This window comes from Amblyomma mixtum, chromosome 3, assembly GCF_055824585.1.
Source record: "Amblyomma mixtum isolate Tamu chromosome 3, ASM5582458v1, whole genome shotgun sequence".
Taxonomy (NCBI): Eukaryota; Metazoa; Arthropoda; class Arachnida; order Ixodida; family Ixodidae; genus Amblyomma; species Amblyomma mixtum.
Genome location: NC_143014.1, coordinates 169630437 through 169654234, shown reverse-complemented (window position 1 = coordinate 169654234; position 23798 = coordinate 169630437). Strand labels below are relative to the sequence as shown.

At 42.6% G+C, this 23798-nt stretch overlaps 1 protein-coding gene across 1 annotated transcript; it reads left to right on the top strand.

Annotated features, from left to right (window-relative positions):
* Positions 1-261: 261 nt before the first annotated feature.
* On the top strand, positions 262-23798 carry LOC149352673 (transforming growth factor beta regulator 1). The gene is made up of 5 exons (XM_089581888.1): positions 262-1116; positions 12642-12938; positions 16379-16593; positions 20976-21183; positions 23151-23798. Exons 1-4 carry the CDS (start codon positions 643-645, stop codon positions 21163-21165), a joined length of 1176 nt encoding a protein of 391 aa, XP_089438014.1. The 5' UTR covers positions 262-642; the 3' UTR covers positions 21166-21183; positions 23151-23798.

The following is a 23798-nucleotide window of genomic DNA, read 5'->3' as shown; positions in this document are numbered from 1 at the left end:
CGGAGGCGGTTGAATTTCTTTGGAGGAGAGAGGCCTGTGTACTGTGCGATGTCAGTGCATGTTAAAGAACCCCAGGTGGTCGAAATTTTCGGAGCCCTCCACTACGGCGTCTCTCAAACCCCATAAACCAAACCAAACCACTCAGTCTAGTTAGAAAAAAATTATAACGGTTAAAGCAAAACAGAAACCACGCGTTAAAAAAAACAAAAAAAAAACTTACCACAAGCGAAACTGAAATGTATCCTGCCGCTTGGGGCGCGAGCTGTTATTTCTGGTGGTTTCGTATGATGAGCAACGTTTTTAGGTTCGTATGAGGTGTAATGTGAGGTTAAATCGTGAAATGCTGATCTCTGCCTGGCTGTTCCTCGGGAGTTGTGATAGTGTCGCTTTTTAATGGTTTCGAATGACGGGTGCTTGTTTTTTGTGTGTTTAACACATAGCAAGAGTTAGTGTGAAGTGTGAAGCGAGCTCTTCGCTTACTACAAAGCCCTTCAGCGGCCGCTATCCTGTGTAAACAACCTTTATTTCAAAGCTCGATTGACAGTGCGCGCTGCAGACGGTTGAGGCGTCCCAAGGGACGGCCTGCTTGTTTTCATTTGGAGTACAGCTAACTGTGGAATAGGTAGCCGACTCAAAGCAAGTATGAACGACGATGTGTCAGACGATTCTAGTGACCTGGACGCTGGAATTACCACGCATACAATTAAATACTTCCCTCGTAGCGTACGGCAGAAAGGACCCAGCAATTTGGCGCTCAAGCGGGCCAATCTTATGTTCACAATGGAAAATGAGCGTTATCGCACAAAGTGCCGTAAGCTTGAGCGTTTCATGAAGGATCTGGTCATTGAGAGTGCAGCGTTGTGCGATCAAGTGGCACGCGTGCAAGAATCCATCTTCGTGGCCAAAGAAGAACGTCGTTTCCTGCTCAAGAAGTTCCTCCACTACCGCCAGCAGCGTGATGGGCCCATAGAAACAGTGCGACCAGCAGTCGTCAGCGCACCCGCTCAGGTTGGAAATTCGACACCCCCATCGACACCAGCAATCGGCGGCATTTCGGAAGGCGCCGACAAACCTCAGAAAGCTTCGAAAAAGGTCCTAAAGCGACGTAACACAAAGGTTTGTGTGCGGAAACAAACTCCGCTCATTTGCTAGATTAACAATTTCTCCGTGTTTATATTTAAAATATAAGAGACACCAAGCCTCACTCTTAATTTCCAGCACAGCCTTTGCAATGTCGACGCGCCTAGAGCGAATGCTTGTTCGCGTGCAAAGGGTTGCACTATTCTGCAACTGAGGTGCGCCTGGTACGTGCCAAAATGACGCTGTGAGATTTATGTCGGCCACAGTCCCTTCCGCCCTTATCTGCAGTGTACGAGGGATGCTCTGCAGAACAAGAAAATTATTACAGCAGCTGCTAGCTGTGTGACTACATTTGCACGTAAGCTCTGCTTCTGAAGACCTGCAGCTATAGTCCAATTTTGCTCGCTTTGCTCACCGCAACTGTGTTTAGGCAAACTTCTTTCCGAGGCCGTATAGGGTAATAAAATGTAATTGATGGAACACTATCTGATCAGGATGAAGCATTCTAACGAAGCATTCTAACGGATGAAGGTGAATATTGTGTAACTGACCAAGTCAAAAACAAACGAAAATGACGTTTTGGGAGCCTTGTTCAGAACGACGGTGCCGTACGGGGCCCGAAGCGTTATTTTCATTTGTCCTTGACTTGGTCAGTGGCTCAATCTTTGCCTTATTAGAACGTAGTGACAGGCTCCAAAATTCACTGGATCTGTGACCATTACCCTTGCTACATGAGTCGTCAGGGCTCGTATAGTGGAGGTTATAATAATAAATAAAGGGGATAATTACGAACGACACAGAGCAGGAAAGGAAAAAGCCAGGATGGGTTTCTCTATTTTGTGTGCATTGTAAAATTTGTCATTTTTTGGTAATGGTTGGCACTATTATATTGTTTAAATGCTAGCTGAGCAGTAGATTTTGTCAGTATGCACATAGTGGAGGTCTAAGAATGTTTTAGAGGACAATTTGCAAATCAGTGATAGTTCTTGCAATCAAGCCACCATATTTGTTCTCAAAATCCGCATATTTAACTGCAGAGCACTGTTTGGTTGTTTTCTTATTTCTTATTGAACCTGTACTGTCTTTTGTCTAAAGCTTCCAGGTCACTGCATGCATGATCAGAGTTGTCACCAGGCCGTTTGGTGGAGCATCTGTGGGCCCCTGAGGCACCAGTGCTTTACACAGTGAGGAGGACTTCTTGTTGCTGTGAAGTTCCACCAGAGCCTCAGCAGCACTTCCAGAGCCCTACCACATGGCCCAGTGACTGCTTTGGTCACATGTGCTCTGGCTTGGAAACTTAACAGAAAGGGTATGTGACATGAACAGGACTACGGAGTTTCTGGTTTGAGCATTACTGATGTGCAGGCTAATTAGTGTATTCATATAGGAGGTACGTTGTTGGCTGTGGTCACTGGGATCAGGCCGCACCCCAGGCCTGGTTTTGCAATACCACCAACACACAGAGTTTTTTATTGTTTCTTTATCCAGTGGAGTGCGGCACCGGGATCGAACCACGGTCCTCTTGTAGACGAGGTGGATGCTTGGGCACATACTCTGCTATCATGGTTTAGCTGGCAGACAAGATTTAGGTTTGGATTCCTGGTCAGTAAGGGTATAATGGCAACATAGAGGAATTCTGTAGCATTAATGAGATGGTGGCAGTTTTCATAATTAAGCTTAATTAGAGGTGTAAATTGAAGGTGGTACAAGCGGATGCTCCTGAAACCAGTCACGATGACCAGATAGTGGAAAGTTCCTATGGAGATGTAAAATCTGCAATAAGTAAAGTGAAAACACGGTATGCTAGGGCCCTTCGTTTTTCAGTAAAACTTGATTTTACCTGATTCTTTCACCCCGAACATATTTTTTAAAACCAGGTTAAACCCGATTTCTCCTCAAAAATGAGTCTTCTAGACAATGTTGGTTTTCCATTTCACAAAGCTGAAGACACGTGAACACAAATTTATGGATATCTAGTGCTTTTCCCAGAGGGGTGTCTTCAGTCAGATGGGGATCTTAAACCTCTTTTAACGCCTGTTTTCGTGAGGCAAATACATTTGAGGATAAGTTCGAAAAGGGCAAGGTAGAAGCAAGAGGCTAAAACATGGCTACCAACCAGACATCTTGTCGGAGTCACTCGGCTAAGTGCTAACCCCACTAATGACACCCTGATCAAAGGACCTTGTGAATTTTAAAGTGGTTGTTGTGATGTTGAATGTTGTTGCACTGAACAAATAAAGGCAGGCCAGTCTTGTTCAGACATGGGAGGGCTGCGTACGAGATTGGTAATGTATGCAAAGGACGATTTGTAATACATTAGGAAAAAAAAAAATCTTAATGGTAAACAATCTTCTGGTGGGACCCGTGATTTCCATGTTGTTTATAAAACCAAAAGCCGGGCATTTTATGTCTAGCAGAAAAACAAACTGTTAGTGTAATCTGTCTTGTACTGCAAAAAATGACCCGAATAAATCCTAATTGTGGACTTTCTTCCTGAATAACCTGATTTGCACCCGAATTTGAGCTTGGGAGAATATTGCCAGAGTTTTACACCCCAAATTCTGGAAAAAACAAAACCCAGAAACAAAGGGCCTGAAGTATGCTGTATTTATGTATGACTTCAGTGCCAAGGTAGGCAAGAAACAGGCTGGAGGCCTGGCAGTAGGTTCTAGGAATAACAGAGGGCATCTATTAGTAGAGCTCACAGAGCGGAATGATTTAAACATAATGAAAACCTTCTTATGCAAAAGGGAGAAGTGAAAGTGGTCGTGGAAGAGCCCAAATGGGGAGACTAAGACTAAAAATGAAATAGACTTCATATTGTGCGCTCACTGTGGTATCGTGCAGAATTTGAGGAATCCTCAGCAAGATTTGATGTAGTGGCCTTAGGATGGCGGTGTCTTGAATTGACCTAGTCTTGAACAGGGAACAGAAGAAACTAGTAAGAAAGAAGCCTGTCAAGCAGTTAGTGGTAAGAGGGAAAGTAGAGGAATTCAGGATCTGTGTGTATAACAGATATTCATCTCTGACCAAGGACAGTGACCTCAATGTTCAAGCAACGAATGACAGTCTCATAGATAACATTGCGGAGTGCACAATACAGGTAGGTGGAAGGTTAGACAGGATGCCGGTAAGCCCTCTCAGGAGACGAAAGGTCCAATTAAGAAACATCAAAGCATGAAAGCCTCTAATCCAACAGACAGATTAGAACTGGCCTAGCTATCAGAGTTAATCAGTGAGCTTAAGGTAACCGACATAAGGAAGTATAATATGGAGAGAATCGAGCATGCCCTAAAAAACAGAGGTAGCCTGAAAGTGGTCAAGAGGAAAGTAGTCATGGCCAAAAGTCAGATGTATGCACTAAGAGACAAGCAGGGCAATGTCATGACCAACACGGATAAGATATATAGCAGAGGGGTTCTACACAGATCTATACAATAGCCAAAGTAATCAGGACGATAAAGAGAGAAGTAGTAGTGCAGAGAAATTGACATTTTGCTGGTAACGAAGGTGGAAGTAATGAAAGCCTTGCAAGCAATGCAGAGTGGGAAAGCAGCTGGTGAGGATCAGGTAACAGCAAATCTGTTGAAGGACGTTGCAGAGATTGTGCTAGGAACACCAGCCACCCTGGATATGCAATGCCTGGTGACCTCGGGCATACCGACATCTTGGAAGAGCGTTAACATAATCCTAATCTATAAAGGGATGTCAAAGACTTGAAAAATTAGACCAATCAACTTACTGTCCATTTCCTACATTGTATTTACAAAGATAATTGCTCAAAGAATTAGGACAACCTTAGACTTCAATCAATCAAAGGACCAGGAAGCTTTTGTAAAGGGTACTCGACAATGGACCATATTCACACTATCAGTCGGGTGGTAGAGAAATGCACAGAATGTAACCAACCCCTATATATAGCCTTCATAGATTCCAAGAAAGCTTTTGACTCAGTCGAAACCTCAGTATCCATGCAAGCAAAATGTGGAACCAAGGTTTAAAAGAGCCATAGGTAAAAATACTGGAAGATATCTATAGCAGGTGCTCAGCTACCGTAGCCTCTATAAAGGCAGCAACAAAATTGTAATAAGGAAGGGTGTCTGGCAGGGAGACGCGATCTGTAATGCTATGTACCTCCTGCTTACAGGAAGCATTCAGTGACCTGCATTGGGAAAAGTTGGGGGATAAATAAGAGTTATAGGAAAATACTTTAGTAGTCTGTGATTTGCTGACGACATTGCCTTGCTAAGTCACTCGGGATCTGTTGCAAAACATGATCAACGACTTAGACAGGCAAAGCAGAATGGTGAGTCTAAGACTTAATATGCAGAAAACTAAAGTAATGTTCAACAATCTCGGAAGAGAACAGCAGTTTATGATAGGTAGCGAGGCACTGGAAGTCGTAAAGGAATCTACTTAATCTGGTTGTGACTGCATATTCAGGCTACGAGAGTGAAATAACTAAAAGGATGGGGTGGAGCGCATTTGGCAAATACTGTCAGGTCATGACTATCCCTCAAGAGAAAGTATATAACAGCTGTATATTACCAGTAGTTGCCTATGGGGCAGAAACATGGAGGCTAATGAAAAGGGTTCAGCTTAAAATTAAGGACACACAGCGAGCTATACAAAGGAAAATGATAGGTGGAAGGCTAAGAAACGGGAAGAGCGCAGAGTGGATCAGGGATCAAACATGTGTTAGTGACCTCTTAGTCGAAATCAAGAGGAAGAAATGGGCTTGGGCAGGGCAGACTGGATTCCAAGGGAAGGGAAGAGTAGCAGGGGTCTGCAGAAGGTTAGGTAGGCGGATGAGATGTCGAAGCTTGTGTGGATAAGTTGGCTGCAGTGGGCATAGGGCCAGGTTAATTGAAGAGATATGGGAGAGACCTCTGCCCTCCAGTGGGCATAGTCAGGCTGATGATGATGATGAGCTGGCCAAGTGCTACACTGGATTGCTTTGCATCACTTATGCCTGTGCAGGTCTTCTAGCTGGTGGTGGAAGTTACATTGTCCAAGTCATGCTTGCATTCAGTGCTTGCAGCGTGTCTCGGAGCTTGAACTCATTTTGAGGTACTATGTCGTGTGGGTTCAGATTTTGTTCATATTGCCTTGCATAAACATTGTTTGTTAACAAAAGGTATACTGGATTTTATGTTGCATGGTTCTGAATTATGAAGCTGTGCTGATTGTCTTTCCATGCCTGGTTTCCTCGGCATGCATTGCTTATTGCTGTCATTGACGGTGTCAGAAGAGTTCAAAAAACAAATAAGATTAAAAATTAGAACACAATTTTTCAAAATGAAAAAAAAAAAAATATATAAAGAATTATATGTGTAAGAGGGGGCTGTGGCTCAGCAGTGCCTTGGTCGCCTTCCAACGTCCAGCAAAGGTCCAGGCAAACGTTCGGGCTGCGAGCGAGCTTCACGCCTCTGAATCGTCGTCGTCTTTCACTCGCATAGCTCCCCACAGTGAGCGAGCGCGGCTGCTACACTACAATTACCTCCCGGCGAAAAAGGAGGCATCCTGCCGACTCAGGGAGCACACACTGTAGACGGATCGCAGTAAGGCTTGAGGCGGTCAACGTGCACTATTTCACAGCCGCGACGACGCGCATCTTGGGGTGGCGAAAGCGCTTCAATAATGTAGTTCACTGGAGAGGTCTGGCGGCAACCTCGGCATACGTGAGAGGGGCAGACACAGATGGGAGCCGAGGGCTGGAGGGCAAAGCATCGGCGACCTGCTCTTGGATGGTGCGTTGAAATGTGGGATCAAGGGATGGCGCAGGGTCGCCAGACACAGGCAGGAGGGACAGTTGGCGGGCCACCTCTTCTCGTATAAAGGCCTTGATCTCAGGAAGCAGCGAGGCCGGGTCAGAATCTAAACTGCAGACAGCCGGTACAGGAAGTGACGTGTTGTGCACGCCGGAACGACGAGTAGAAGTTCTCTGCTTCCTGAGAACGCCATAGCTTTGGCATAGCTGTATGACATCCACCACTGTTTGTGGATTCCTTGCCAGCAACATCTGGAATGCGTCGTCGGAGATACCCTTCAAGATGTTATTAATTTTGTCGGACTCCGGCATGGATGGGTTGACGCGCTTGTACAGGTCGAGGACGTCTTCGATATAACTTGTGAAGGTTTCGGTGGTGGTCTGAGCGTGGGAGCGGAGGCGTTGTTCGGCGCGCAGTTTGCGCACAGCCGGGCGGCCAAATACCTCCGAGAAACTGGTCTTGAAGGACGACCAGGTCGGCAAGTCGGCCTCATGATTTCTGAACCACAAGTTGGCTACGTCGGTGAGATAAAAGAGGACGCTACCAAGTTTGGTGGCACCGTCCCAATTGTTGTGGCCGTTGACGCGCTCGTACGACGACAACCAGTCGTCGATATCCTGGTCGTCGGCACCGCTGAATACGCTGGGATCGTGCTGCCGGAGCCCGCCAGAACAGAAGATGGTAGGTGAAGGGATGGGGGTTGTCTGGCTGGTGACTTCAGGCATAACGGACGGCGAAGGTCAGGTGCGGCTACGGAGCTCCAGGATGTGAGGGGGAACGTAGAGCAGCCTCCACCAAATGTAAGAGGGGGTTGTGGCTCAGCAGTGCCTTGGTCGCCTTCCAACGTCCAGCAAAGGTCAAGGCAAACGTTTGGGCTGCGAGCGAGCTTCACGCCTCTGAATCGTCGTCGTCTTTCACTCGCATAGCTCCCCACAGTGAGCGAGCGCGGCTGCTACACTACATATGGAATGAAATAAATAAAAAGAAAGGAAAACAAAGAAAAAAATCTCTTACCTGTATTAGTTTCGTTTTATACTTTGCTTTGTCCTTGTATTTTAACTTTTTGTACATTTTTTTGTTTGCTTGTTAGCATTGTATTATGGTGTTTTCTTGGTTTTCATTACAGTACTTTTTATATACTCTAATTTCCATGTGTTTGAACCCCTGTAAATTTTCACTTTCGAACACGAAGTCTCCTGGACTGTTTTACTTCGGGACCTCCTTCTTTAACACTAATAACCCCATGTACTGAATATACCGCAGATTGAAATAAGTATGAATAATATAATATAATAATAGTGATGATAGGAGGGGGCGTTGTACTATGAAAACCTACTTGGCACCAAAATGCATCAACGTTGAAAAACAATCAGCAGCTTTCCAGCTTTCGCAGGTATTGTGAATTGAAGGATTTAACATCCCGAAGCTAAACATGGGCTATGAGAGACACCGTAGCGGAGGGTTGCTGATAAATTTAGATCACCTAGGGTCTTTAACGTGCACTAATATCACACACCACACAGGTGTTTTTGTATTTCGGCTCCATCGAAATACGGCCACCTTGGCCGAGATCTGTCCCGCGACCTTGGGATGAGCCATTGAGCTACTTGCGGGGTGCGTTCACATTTAGAAAAATAAAATGTTGATTTTTTTTGCGCCATGCACACTCTTGAGTTATGTGAATGCATTCACCAAGTGCCTGCTCTGTTTGTACATCCATTCTTTCCTGGTCAGGGTAATACGAGCAGGGTATAATAATTAAGTTTTCTACCTGAATATTAAAACAAAATGTTTGGAGATCATCACAGGTTACTTATTATCAATGTAATCCTCTTGACATCAACGCATCAATTCCACGTTGCCATTATGGTTGCCGTTACAACCGAAGAAGACTTCTTGCTGCTGCGGGAAGCATGTTAACGATTCACTGACAGCAATATCATCAGGAAATCGTTGCCCACACTGAAATTTCTTCTCATTATGAAAGAGAAAGTAATCCTCTGGACCCAGGTCTGAACTGAAGGGTGAATGGTAAACCTCCATGCAGCGCATTTCCAGATCTCAAACTTGTGATTTCTGGGCCATGTGATTTGGCGTACTGTAGTGAAGCAGAAACGAAGTTGCCCACGGTGTTTCGCTTTGATTGCTCACATAATCCCTCCATTCAGCTAATGTCCACTCATTGTCTTGTGTAGCATAAATTTTAGTAATAAAACGCCTCCTGTTCCTAACTATCCGTTGCCATAATCTCTCCAGCTGAAACTTCTGACGAAATTTCTTCGGAGTTACTTACCCATGCGCTTCCATTGCGTAAACTCTTGATTGCACACCGGATCGTTGGGGTGGGCACATCTTTCATCACTCGTAACAGTTCAACAATAGGAGTCTCAGATTTCTTTTATGTGCACAGAAAGACGACACAATAAGACAAGGTAGACAGGACGGAGTCTCCTGGATTTTTCTAAGCATGTCTAAATTATCCCGGCTATATTGCTGCGGCATGCTTTCTGCTCTGATGTCATTGTTCGTGGCACCTATGAGGAACTAACCTTTAACATCATGAAAACATTTTAAAGTTTGCTTCAAACCGTGCCTACTGAAATGCTAATTAACATTGACGGTCTTTCAAAATCGCTACCTCCACATTACGGCATATTTCTTCTAAATATGTTTTGAGAGGTCGCCTTGAACGGGGGCCGTCTGCGATTGATTCCGTACAGCTTTTAAACTGCTTGCCCCTAAAATTCACATGGTGGTAGAAATTAGGATCAGGACCAAATACTGCAGTCATCCTTTCATGGATTTCTTTAGGTTTGCTTTTTTTTTTGTAAAGAAATTAATCGCGAGACGAAGCTTAAAATCTGTCGCTTTTTTCGTAGCAAGCACTTTACTAGACTTGCACCCCAGTCACTTCCAGAACTTTAACCCGGACTGAACCTCTACTGTATGTTCAAGTCCGTGCTTGTATCAGTCTGCACAGACAAGCTCAGCTCTCTAACGTTAGCAGAACATGCTGATGTAGACAACTTACTGAACACCCCTCGTCTATGCATTAGTTAAGTAACATTCAGTGAGTGTTTGCTTTGCTTTATTAAACACTTGTATCTTATTGTTCTTGCCAGTGTACTTTAGCTGTTCTCCAGTCTGTTTTAACTGTCTTGATTGACTGCTTATTTGTCCCTGACCATTCCTACGCATTTAAGCTAGGTTGTGTTCTCTGCATTTGAGTTTGCCTTAGGCCATTCACCCCTTTAATTATCCTTGATCTTACTTGTGCAATCATTACGCGTGTTATCACATGTTTGGATATTGTTTGCATCAGCTGATTATTGTTAAGAGAAAGGGGTAGGGGAAAGAGAGAGGGTAGGGGTAGGGGGTGATGTGCCAGCCCTCGCACCGGGTGCAGCGGACCCTAGTAACGCCACTGGCTATGTCACTGAAGAACACTGACCAGTGTCAGAGGACCAAATGGATCCTAAATGGAAAATGGGCCGTGGATCCTAATAGAGCACAGCCCCTGCTTTTTATTTCTTTTGGGAGTCATCATATGTTCATTGTAACATTTTGAAATCTCATTCTGTTAATTCTTACATTTTTTCTTAGTGTGGTATGTCTTGGTGTGGGGTGTACCATCTCGGTGAGCATGGACTTGTTTGATGTTGTCGCATCTCTGTTTTCTTCTCATCATCATTATCTGATGAAGTCTGACTATACGACGGTGAATATACAGGGTATCAGACTCATCATGGCTGTACTCGAGCAAAGTTTCTTTTTCTGCATCCATGAAAAACTTATGCAATTTTTTATCTTTCATGCTGCAACCTTTGTATTTCGCGGCAAAAACATTCAGTTTTCCAGCTGCCAATAATTATTGCAAATAATCAGAGCTGGGCTTACTTAGATGTAGTTTATGTCAGTTCCAATACGTGGCAGCACTTAGACAAATTAGGGCACCCTGCATGCACAAAAAAGTGAGCTGCGTCTTTAGATGTGCTTCCCACAGTAATCAGCAAAGACACATGCCTTAAGATGCATTTCCTGTTTAAGAGGCTAGTTTTTCCTGCTGCTGGTTGACTGACTTTTTGTGTCAGCCAAGATGTAATAGGGATATCCATGGAATTATGGCCATTACTTGCTGCTCATCTCATTGTGTGGCCAAGATTTGCTGGTGCGATTCCTTACGAGACTGCCATTTTGCCCAAGAAAATAACCTGCCCCTTCCTCCATCCCTGGAATGGCCCTGTGCAGTTAAGCCATGCAGATTACGAGATTAAGTGATGGTTTTATGCTGTTTTTCTCAGTAGAGACAATACTGTTCCTGTCGGCAAGAATAAGTATGTTTGGATGGTCATGTTGAGGAAGCAGCTTTAAGTCAATGACTCATAAAAGAAGGTTGCAAGTACAGAGGTGCGTCATTTGATGCCTTGCTCATTTGCAAGGGCTTCGTTGAGCTCCTAGAATTACATGTATAGTGGAGTGATACCAGCTTGTTATCGGGTCCACGTTAATGTCCACAAGGCAGTTCACTGCTCTTTCGGCAATGCTGCTTGTCTGTATGTGCTTTTCAGCATTAAAGATACACTTAGGACAACTCCACCCAACTTTTGCTCTTAATAAAAATAGATTCTATGGCTTTTTTGACTGTATTGATGTTTTTCTGGCTACAAAATACTCCTTTATTACAGAGAAAATTGGATTAAAAATTTTCCTGCCACTTGGTGCAAACTTTTAACGTATATATATACTGAAAAGGACTCCAGGATCACCATTGAAAGTGAATGTAGGTGGTGTCTAGCCCTGGGATCCGCGTCAAGCATCTGTTTTGGTGCACTGCAATTTGCTTGCATAAACGGCAGCGGGTGGCAACACTTATATTGCATTCTTCTACCTATTCTAGCATATGATGATGATAATGTGTATTGTGCAAGTGCTCTTTGGCCTAAGTGAAGATTATGGAAAAGTTTGCTGTAGGGGTGGTGCTGATGTGATTTTGAAAGTCTACAGGAGGCAAAGTACTCCATCTGTGTTCTTAGTGAAGCAAATGTCGTTTATTATTAGCACAAGGTAATCTGTCGGTACAGGCCAACTCCAATTTGTCCAACTCCAGGGGCTCAAAGACTGCAGTAGCTAATATCTCCATGCCATGCTCTGCACTGGTGTCTTACCTGCCAAAGTAAGAATATTAACGATATGCTGGATGTGCAGCTCCAGCTGCAAGGCATGTTGCCATCCTATGATGAATGTTGATACTTTACATTTAAATGGTGATGTTATGTTATTGAAGTTCACTTTTGCATTCGTGTAAATGTCACCGCCATCCAAACCATGGTATATGAACATGGTGTGCGAGCTACGAATGGCACTATATACTGGGTTAGCATTTTTAATCTTGAAATTTGACCATTTTCGTAGAGTAAAGGCAGCTGAGAGTAACAAATTATGTACAGACCACAAAAGTTGCTGAACATGTCTTTTAAGGTGAACAACATTCAAAGTGCATTGCTTTTTGTAATGTGACATAGCTTGACTTAGTAATCAAGCTCTTTACAAAATAAATTGTAACACTGGGAGCTTTTATATTTCAGCAGCGTGGGTGGTGTACTTCTGCAGTGTATTAGGATACGATTGTAACAAAAAGGAGGCTCAAACACAGCACAAATAACTGAATCTTGACTACATGAAGGCTTTCTAATATAACGATGTCTGAAAAAGTAAAACATATTTTGTTTTCAGCTTGAATTTTGGAGTGCACATTCCTGATCATGCTGACCAGTGATTGTCTCTCTCCAGGAGGGGCTTGCTGATGAAGCACCACGACCTAAACGGAGAAAGCCAACAGGAGCTGACAAGCGATTGGTGGCACCAATTCCGCTGGACTCATGTGGTCGCCCCTTATTTCCCATTGTGCTGCCTGGTTGCAAGGTGCATAGCCTGGGAGAGATCGTGACTGACCGAGCTGGATTTCACTGCCAGGAAAGCTTGTACCCTGTTGGCTACTGCAGTTCCCGCATATATGCCAGCGTCCTTAATGCCAACCATGCTTGCATCTACACTTGCACCATTCTGGATGCTGGCACTGGACCTCGGGTACGCTTATGCTTGAACCATAAATGAGTCTGACAGCACACATACTTATAGCATTAGGTGAAAGGAAGTTTAAAGAGCGTGGTTTTGAGATTTAAATACTTATGATGCTGTAGAGCTCAGGAGGTATGCTGTGGTCATGTTTGCGTTACTGGAACCAAAATAACTTACAGAACTATCACAAGTGGTGCATGTTTGAGCACGTCTGTACTATAGTTGCACTCAATACTGTCATTTTCAATGGTGGTATGTGGGGTTTAACGTACCAAAGCTGCACATGGGTTATGAATAAAGCCTCTAGCTTTCTGTGGCGAAAATTTTAAATCCCACAAACTGACTACAAGGAATGGGCAGTATTTTGCAAGAGACACTAAAAAATGTTTCCGAATGTAACTCCAGGTGCATTTGGAACCATGATATGCATATAGTGTGAATTGTTCTTTTTTTTTCTTCTGCGAGCTGTTTAATATAGGTAAAGCGCCTTCGCCACTAGGCTTGAAAGCAATGAGAAGAAGCCAGCTTTTCAATGATCCTGGGCAAAGTGTGTGGCACGTGCAAAGTTGAAGGTGGCTGTAGATCTGGAAAGAAGGTAGTGTGGGTCGTTCAGAAAGAGAAGCCACTGAAAGTCTAGTGGAGTAGCAAAGCAAAGCAGTGCAAACAGGCGCAAGACAACGCAGCTCGTAACCCCGAGTAGTGGCGGGACAGAGGAGATGGTGGCTGCTGCTGCTACTTCCCGGAAAATGCATGCATTAACGAACTGGAAGCTTTGCTTCGCTCGGTTGTGGCATGCATCCCTTGGCTATGGATTGTAGTTGTGATAATATTTCTTTAAAAATTTTCAAGGTTTCAAGCTCCCCGCTTGTCTCATATTTGTGCAGATAATTTAAATGAGTCATTTCCTCATTGTTCTGTTGTTCCTACTGATGTGCATAATAGCAGTAGTATCCAAAAGTGAGAATATGGCTGCTAATACACCATTCCGCGAAAAATGCCTAAATTTCTGATTTTTCACAGAATTTTGGAATTACAGGGAACTAGGGTCCTTAGTTATGAGTAAAGGTTGCAGGTTTCAGTTTAAGCAAACAACAACTGCAACAAAATAAGTACACTGAAATCATTTTTTAAAACTCAGTTTTAACCAAAAAAGGGCAGTATCCTTCAGATGTTTGCCAAAGCTTGCGGGCTATTGGGCACAATTTAGGCGGTCATAAGAGAGAGTCAACAAATTGCGGAAGGCTGGAGCACAGTGTGATAATGGGATTGTTGGATTAAGTGGTGCAGTTGTACGTTTGAGGCAATTCTCCAGTACTTTAAACACACACCTGGTGGAAGCTGAGAGGCTCCACCACCTCGTCAAGCTGCGTCTACTAGCATAGTGCCTTTTGCCCACCGGCTCGCATCACAATTGTTACTTGGTTAAGGAGTTTTCTCAAGGCATGCAAGGACACTGACAATGTTTGTAATCATAACTGAGCTTGATTTCGGGGGGGGGGGGGGTCTTTCCCATTGGATACGTGCCTGCTAGCCACCGTACTCTCTAAATCAGGCACTACTGTGATGAAAAAGTGTCATGTTCCGGCTTCCGCAGCGGTCGTGCGGTACTTCCATTGCTGCCATCCTCATGCGGACTACGTAATTGGAGGCCCTCTGGCTCCTTCTGGATTCATGCCGTCACTTTTTTTTCTTTCCAATCCGTAACTTTGTTCTTTTTCATTGTTTCCTGCTTTCACATTTTGTTCCATGAGTGAAGGAGTGAGCAGTGTGTCGTAACAAATACACTTGCATTTATCACAACCGGATGAAGTTATTCCGACACGAAAGCAACTAAACCGAAATGCCTGGTTCCACTTGCCTGGGCGAGGCGAGTGTGTGTGTGTGTTGTTCTTCTGTCGTTTTCACTTTTTTTTTCTCTCTTGTTTATTTGTGTTTTTGCACAGCCAGTTTTCAGAAATAAGCCTTTATTTATGTTTTTTTTTTCTTATGGCACCATCACTTCACTTCCACGCTGTTACTTTTTCTTACGGGAGTAGCATTTAGGCATGTGGCAACCACCACTCTAAACATGACCATTTGTGCTTAATTACTGATACATAAAGTGTGCTTATTGATAAGCAAGCAAGGTTAAACTATACGTGACATTTGAGAGCACAGGGGTGCCGCATATATTGCCGAAAAAAAAGAAAAAAAAAATGGTGATTCTTCTATGGGCAAAAAATATTTGCCAAAAGAAAAACCTAAAAATTTTGTTCTGTAATGAACACCTCAGAAAGTCCGTCTAATTTTCAAAAAATAAAAACTGAAAAGTCCAACCACTAGCTATAATAGACGAGGTAGTGGAGGGCTCTGCTCTTCTTCTTTTTGTGTCAAAGCATCTAGGCCGTAGTGCACTGCTGTATGTACTTTTGATTCCATTTGCTGTTTTTATGAATGCTTCAAACTTTACTGGAGCAGTTGACTTCAAATGGTTAAAATAACATTACACTGTGGTTTGTACTTATAAGGGTGTCCTGGAGTTCATAACTGGCATTTTAAAGGCAGCCCTGAAAGCCTGTATAAATGTATTCTGCATTCACAGTTAAAAAATACCTGTATGAGTATTCAGTTTAATTGTTGCATTTCGCTTTGCTCACGGTACGGTGGGTATCTTGAAACTAAAAAATTCGCTACTTTCTTTAATATCCACCTTAGTCATTTACTCAGCTTGGAGTTCAAAGCAAGAAAAAACACCCTGTATAAGCAATAGCCTTCACTTTTTGTTTAATGTTTTGGGTTGCATGTAAAGCATTTTTCACTCAGAGTGAAAGATATTCACAACGATGCCTCAGTCTGTATACACTCTGATGTATATGGATATAGTGTTTAATTGAATTATCATGTACAAATGGAGTGCACAGTGTGTAATTTAATTCTTGTTGATGATAGAGCCTACAGACTGTATGTCATCCGATTTTTGCTAAGTAAAACAAGAATAACTACTGTTTTCTTTTTTGTGTAAACTGGGCCAGACTCGGAAAGTAATGCTTTTATTACACATTCTAAGCTTATGAAGAACGCACTCTCTCTTTTGAAAAGAAAAGGGAATATATTATTATAGCATTTAAATCGATAGTCTACAAGGTTAGTTGCTGGGGAAAGAAAAAAAAAATTGGGCAGTTCTGAAGGAAACAGGTATACCAGCTGGTGTTGGTTTTACAAACACTGTGCACATTTTAAGAGTACTAAAGTGTGGCATTACTGGCAAAGGTTTTGTTGTATTATAGACTACCTAATTGAGAGTGTGGAGTTCTTTTCAAGTGCAAATGGCAAAGAATATTTCTTGAGCGTGCAGATTAACTGCTGAATCAAGCCACTGGTATTGCAGAGGCAGATTAGCAGCTTTATTATCCTGGGACCCTGGCTGCAAAGTGTGTTGATATGAATCCCGTTCATTCTTTTCTCTTCAGTTTGAGATTGTTGCAGAGGATGCCCCTGAGCGACCTTTTGTGGGCAGCAGTCCAGATGAATGCTATGTTGCCTTGTTGCGAGCAGTCAATCGAACGTGTGGTGCGGAGGTGATTGTGCCAGCTGCTCGGGGCGCAGATTTTTTTGCCCTGCCCCATCCAACCATACAAAACCTGGTTCAAAGCTGTCCCGGAGCTCGAAAGTGTCCAAACTACAGGTTCGGCTTTCATGAACTCATTTGTCTTGTTTATGCCTGTGTTCCACTGTTTTTTTTTTTTTTCTTTTCAAACTGTCAGATTTAATGACCAGTCTAGAGCTATTTGTGGAAATAGGTGCTGTGGGTAGTGACAACTTTGGGAGTGACCATTCTTGTATTCTACAGATGTTTTGAAGGGCAGTATGGGAGAGGCTGATAACACTCGTGCACATTGCAGGGCCCAACTTGCTGCTCTTCAATGAAGTGCCTGTTAGGGCGGGTTTCTTCAACAAAACAAAAAATGCAAAATTTTTATGCATACATACTTGTAAAGCTGCTCATTTAGTTTCAACTACAGCTGAGAACTCACATAGTAGATAGCTTTACAACGATTTCTCTTGTGACCATGCCTTTTAACCTGTGCCCGAAGGCCTGGTCACACTCAGCTTACATTAAAGAAAGCTGCTATGCTTTGCTGGAACTACAGATATGGGAACTTATCTGTACAGTTGAAAGGATTATAGAGTGTCTGAATAAATCTCTCTCATAGTTAGGTAATTGCAATTAAGATGTGCTGGAGTAGTCTCAGCATCTTTAGCTTATAGCACACAGGGTGATAAAATGTTATATCCACACTACAAGCTTGCATGGCATGTTGCTGTCACAGGCGTAAAGTAAGCTTTCTTTAGTTTCCTTACAGTAGGCCTTTCCATCCACTTCACGCAATGCGAAAGTAGCTGCTGTGTGACATCAATGTGTGAGCACCCATATGTATATACATGTCTGTTAGTGGTTGTTCAGGCAGATGTCAGTGCAGAATCTACTCAGTTTCCTACATCAAGTGCAGTGTTTTCAAATGTAGTGTACTTTTTTGCACTGCCCATGTCTGCAACCAAAATAGTGGTGCATTGCTGGTGGTGAGTGAAAAATAAATGCTTTGGCCACAGGCTTATTACATGATACATTTGTCATCAATTTGATAAAATGCTCGAAATCTGTAAGTTGCTTTTTGCATTTGTCATTTTTGTTTGTGTCGGATTTTTGCTATCCCCTCCTGCAAAAACTTTCCTGCTCGCATCTTTTCCAAGTTCATACTTCTAAGATATCAAAACACAACTAGCAAGTCATTGCGAACATGTACACCTGTGCTAGGATCCATTTCCTGTAGAACTGTGGGAAATACTGAGTGTTGTTAGTGAAGGTACCGGAGTATCTCCTTGTACTGTCTCGAAATGCAAGGTAGAGCGTCTTTGTGGAACTTGGCATCTCCGAAGTGAAGACCTGGCAATGCTCTCTCAATTAGTAAATTGCAATACAGTAGAATCCCGCTGTAGTGAAGGTTTGGTTTATGGGGGTTTGATGCCCGAAAGCGACTCAGGCTATAGGGACGCCATAAATTTCGACCACCTGGGGTTCTTTATCGTGCACTGACATTGCACAGTACACAGGCCTCTAGAGTTTTGCCTCCATCGAAATTCAACTGCCGGGATCGAACCTGTGTCTTTTTGGTCGGCAGCTGAGCGCCATGACCACCGAGCCACTGCGGCGGTTGTCCCTATGTAGTAGTCACTCAGACCAGCTGAAATCTTTACTGTGTTGGGGTCTTTACTATATCAGTTGTTGGTGATAGCATGGCTCTGAGGATGCTCTCTGGCTACTTACTAAATAAAAAGTGTTGGCTTATAAAAGAAACACTAAGAAATGCCTTCGATCCTGCTGTTATCGACCCTTTATATGTGATAATTACCTTGAGTTGTCACATTTTATGTTATCACATTTTTGATTTCATTTACATCGTTTAGAAGTGCTGCATTTGCACGAATACAACGTGGCTACGAATATGACACCGGTTTGATTCCATGTCAAAACTAAAGCTGTGTGTGAACATGGCACCGTCTTCCGCAGCCTCAGTGTCATTTAAGAAGCCATAATTAAGAAAAGCGTGCGACACAGTTAATTGCGGCAAAGTCTCCCATGCAGTGCCGCCGCTGCTGTGCTGCAAACGTTCGCCCTTTTCTTCCCTTCTCTACCCATCACTGCACACTTACTAGCTTTCCTTTCTCAGTGAGCCATGCCACCTTCTTTCTATGTTCATAGCCAACTTTACTTTTTTTTTTTTCATGCGTGCCTCGCACTTTGCCTCATGGCCCCAAGGCCTTCGAAAAGTTGGCTTTTCCTCGTGCTCTTGAACTTGATGGCGAAGCCATCTCAAGAAGCGCCGTTTTATCGTCTTCGGTTTCCATTTGCCTCCGAACGTTGGCCTTGTTATCCTCGACTTTGCGCGTTCCTTGATGTCATCATTCTGCGGGAAGTAAGCCGTTTCTTGTTACAGATTCTTTACTAGAAACGGAAAAAAAAGCACAGCCGTCTATGCAAGGCGAAATGGGAGCACAGTTTCACCGTACTCTATCTGAGTTTTTACTATATCCGAGTTTACTATAGCAGGGTTCTACTGTAGCATAAAAAGCACATTCAAAAGACATATACAGCATTTGAATTTAGACAGTGGATTTCGGCCCAGAGTGCATAAAGGAAACTGATACATGCAATTCAGTTCCGCATTCCACTATATTCAGAGCTAACCTTAATAAAACCAAATTTTAGATTAAAATGTAGGCAAACAAAAATGCTGTAACAAAAATTAAAAAAGAAAGCATGTCTCGAGGCAGATTCGAACCTATGCATCCCACATTCGGTGTCGCTTTTTCCCGAGTCAGGCCTTAGGCCACTCAGCTACCAAGCAACTGTGGAGAGTGGCGAATCGGGCTAGTTGGTGCCTGTTTGACATTTTTCGAAAGCTCTAAAACAACACGGACAAAGAAAGTAACCGACAGGGATGAGTGCTCGTCCCTGTCTGTTCCTTTTTTTGTCCGTGTTGTTTTAGCGCTTCTGAAAAATGTCAGCAGCTGTGGAGTAAGAAGTGTGAACTACTGGCATGCCTTCCACAGCATTGCACTTGATGTATGAAATGGAGTATATGCGAAAAATCCTCTGAAAATTTGTTTGTTTTTCATTTTGGTGGTGTATTCAGATTAACAAACGAAAAATTTTTGTACTTTGTGATAAAAGGCTGCCTTATCTTTTTAATTAAATGGAATCAATACACTTCTGGTTGTGAGGAAAGGTCTGCTTTAGTTTGCTTGGACTCACTTGTTTTTTTTTGTGTAACTGTTGCTGCTGCTGATGCTTGGCTGCCAGTTTCAACTAACTTGTGGGTTTCACGTGCGCAGCGAAAAGGCCACGAGGCTTACAATAACTGTCTTAGGTATAAAGCAGCCAATGCGACACAAGCAGGTATTGAAGACTGTGGTAAAGAGGAGGGTTACCGTGTGTAACGGCGACCTTACGTGGCGAGGGTAACCAAGACATCGTTTGTAAAAGCGATATTCAGAAGGAAAGAAAGGAGAGAATTTATTTGAGAGAAGTGGCGGAAACCTAATATTGTTTTTTTAGTTTCTCTCCTCCCTCTCTTGTTTTTGGTATTAAAGATGCTAATTTCAGGATAACATCGCTCCTAGGGTGCTGTACCAATTCTAAGGTGTTTTCTTGATTTACAAAGTTAGCATTCATGGCCCCTTTAATGAAGCTGTTCATGGAAACATTGAAAAGTTTTCTGAAACATTGAAAAGGTTTGCTGCAGTGAAAATAAACTAAACTTCTAGGACATACTGAGTATTGAAGCCTATCATGCTCGTCATATTGAAGAACATTTACTTTTTAGCACTGGTAGTTTTGGAGATAGTTTGAGTGATCTTCACTTCATAAAAAAAAATAATAATAATTTTTGTTGTATTTGTGCTTTCAGCTGGGCTTATTGTCAGCTCCTTTATCTTGTACTGTTGTCTATATGGCTGCTAAAGACTGCAGTTTTCTATACACAGCAGTGCTTTGGTATTTTATTGGATTTATTCAGCTTACTGTCAGGTGATCAGCTCCTGGCTGTGTAGCTGTGAAACAAAATTTCGGTGCTTAGAAAGATAGGAATTGCTTTGCATATTGGTACACTTGGAGCCATACCATTTAGCAGCCAGTGCACTCAGCCAGGCACCATGAAGTAGTTCATGCTAGTTAAAGCTTGGGGATAAAAAAATCTCAGTATGTTCACTGAAATAACTCTTCAGGGCACGTAACAGGGCTATAAGAAATGTCAGCAAAACCAAAACCTGCTTTTTCTTTACTTTATTCTAGTGAATGTTTGTTGCATTGCAAGAGGTGCTATTGCAGCTGGAGGCACCTTGAACTTACTAGTGACATCTCATCGAATGGGGTTCCATTTGTTGTGAGTCCTAAAGTCTGCAAACACTAGTGAGCTCTGATATTGATGTCTGGCTAATAGTGGTCTGAAAAATATAGCAGTATAGTGCTGCTACTTAGTCTGTTGTGTATGTGCTTTCTGTTGCCAGATGGGTGCGTTTTGAGGTATCACGAAGTGCAACTGATGAAACTGAGCGGCTTGACAGTGATCCCTACCTGAGCTACGCTGCGTTTCGGCAGTTGTGCCTTCAACCTCGACTAGCTGCCACAGCTCTTCCATCAGAGCCCAGCCTGCCTCTAGGTGTGCACATCAAGCAGGAGCCACTGGACACTGTATAGACACATCGAGAACAAATGGTGAGTTGGACTTCTTCAAAGCCTCGTTAAAAGATAAAACTAAGAGTTGTGCTTTTTTTTTTTTTTTAAGGTACCTACAGCTCCAGAAAAGTCATTATTGTAGAGTTGGGGGGGGGGGGGGTTGTTGTTAGTGGCTATGTGCATGAAATCCTTAAAAGTGTCGGTTTAGAACACTTTAGATGTCTGTGCTTCCTTCAGAAAGCTACTTTCAGATAGGAAATGAATTTTTTAGTTGAGATGGATATTTAGCTACTAGTCAGTGCACATTACTTTTGCTGATATTACTAAGATTATTTCGTGAGGAAGTCTAGGTTTAACCATAATTTGTAAGGCCCTGTCCTGTAGTGAATAGAGGCCCTTACGGCTACATTATAACTGAAAAATAGCTTCTAAAGAAGTGTATAAAAAAAGCCTGCACTAAATGAAATCAAAGAAAGTGTAGGGAAATTTCTTTTTTTCATGGAAGCGTTGATATTTTTTTATCGAATCAGTGCTTCCATGAAAAAGAATTTACCGTACACTTTCTTTGGTTTCATTGGGTATTGGCTTTTTTCATATGTATAGCCTAACAAGCCCCTCATCTCTTTATCTCATCTTTTAAAGACCCTGTAGTTTGTGGTGGGTTTGGGTTTTTTTTTATTTAACTTTTTTTTTACCTAATGCCTTTGCCGGGATGGAGGCATCTTATTTTGTCCATGCGAATGTTTTTGCATAGCATAAAGTAATGGTTGTGCACTATACCCTGCACATTTTATTCTTGGTAAATTTTAATTTTTCGAGCATTTTATAAGTTTTGATTAGATTAACTACTTTTTCTCACCAGAAGTCTTTTTGCGAGACAGACTTTGTTCACTGTACAAGGGTTGTAAATAATGGAGCTATGTGATGTCAGGAAAATTAGACTAACATTTCTGCCTAGAGGTGCACAGAAAATTGGGCTGTTTTCTAAAAAGTAATGATCATTATGTTCAGATGGCCAGCTAAATGTTTTGAAAATCCTCAGTGGGTTGCAGAAACATCTGAATTGCTTGCAAGTTTGATTGCTGCAAATTTCTACCAGCTTTCTTGCTTACTATGGTCTCTGGTGTAGCATATTGATACATCACATCTTGCAGTGACTTGACTTGGCCTGTTGTCAGTAATGGTGATCCCATTTGTATTTGAGAGTTCTCTCATTGTAAGAAAGGGTGATAAGGGTGGTCTTCACTACAGTATTTGTTTGTGAACTAAGAGTAATTTTGCATTGGCTGTGCGTTTTGAACAGTTGAGCCTGATTCATATCGCATATTGGTCTTTCATAATGGAGATCTTTGTGATGGATCAGGTCTCCCGTATTACTTCAAGACTGGAACTAATACTTGAACTAGCTTCATTTACCTATTATGTGCCTTCTTATCTTGTTCTTCACTTTTACATTGCAATTGTTAAATGTTTTTAATTTTTTGGTACTCTGCTAATTAACCATACGATTGAATAACTTGAGTGACTGAAAAGTTTTTTGGATTACGTATTGGACATTATGAATAGCGTCATATGGAAAGGGTTGTCTTTTTTTAGCTACCATAAGAACAAATGGTGAAGAACTCGTGGTGGCTTTTTCTCTACATGTTATACTTGTGTGCAATGCTTTTATGAAATGTTTCATTATAGGCTTTACAAAAAGGAATGCTGTGACAAAATCTTGCATTGTAGTAGAATATTTGTACCTATCTTTTTATTTGCTGTTATTTGAATGCAGCTTCTGAAACAGTAGCAGGATTTATACTCAGTGGGCTTGTAGCAGACACAAATCTCAAGAAAATCCTCAGCTGTAGTTCTCTGTTCGCATGTTGCTTTTCTGGCGCATTCGGCATGAAATGATCACAGCACAGTTTAGTCATAGTCAAAGGATGTTTTCTTGCAAAAAAGAAACACAAGTTAATCTTGTCTGGGTCCCTGATGATATTTTGTTGTGACTGGATTTGCAGGAATTCTATCCTGATGGGCTGGAAGGGTTTTTAACCCTGTCCACGGACATGATCATCAACACATGTTCAGCAGCTAGATTCAACTGCAAGAACTGCATTTGATCAAGGCACAAAGCAAGAACATTTAAGAGGGGAAACACCCACTGCTGCAGGCAGTCAAATGACTTCACAAAAATGTAGGCATGAATGGAAGTTTATGCTGTGGTGGCACCTTGTGATGCATAATACAGGTGCTGAGCACTGAGAGGAAGGGAGACTGGTCTTTTTAAAGCAGGAATCCACTTTGTTGGCACTTTTTAGCAGGTGAGGCTGAAGCCTGGCACTCACTTCCTGTACAGTTGAGCCATCGACAAAGTGCAAGAATTTGATTTTGTGGCAATGACAGAAGCATTTGCCCAAAGTTGCTTCAACAGTCAAAACAGCAGCACAGCTTCCAGTACAGCTGCCAGATGCTGCTAGCATGCTACTGGCTCTGAGCGTACACAGCACTGTCTTATTGCTGAAGAATTCAGTTTTGCCTCTCCTAAATGTTATTGTTGTGTGGGTCAAGACCACCAATCATTGAGCACAACAGATAATGTTGAGCGCAGTGGAAATGTTTTTGTGGTGTTGAATAAACCACACCTGGCAAAGGTGTCAGGCACTTTG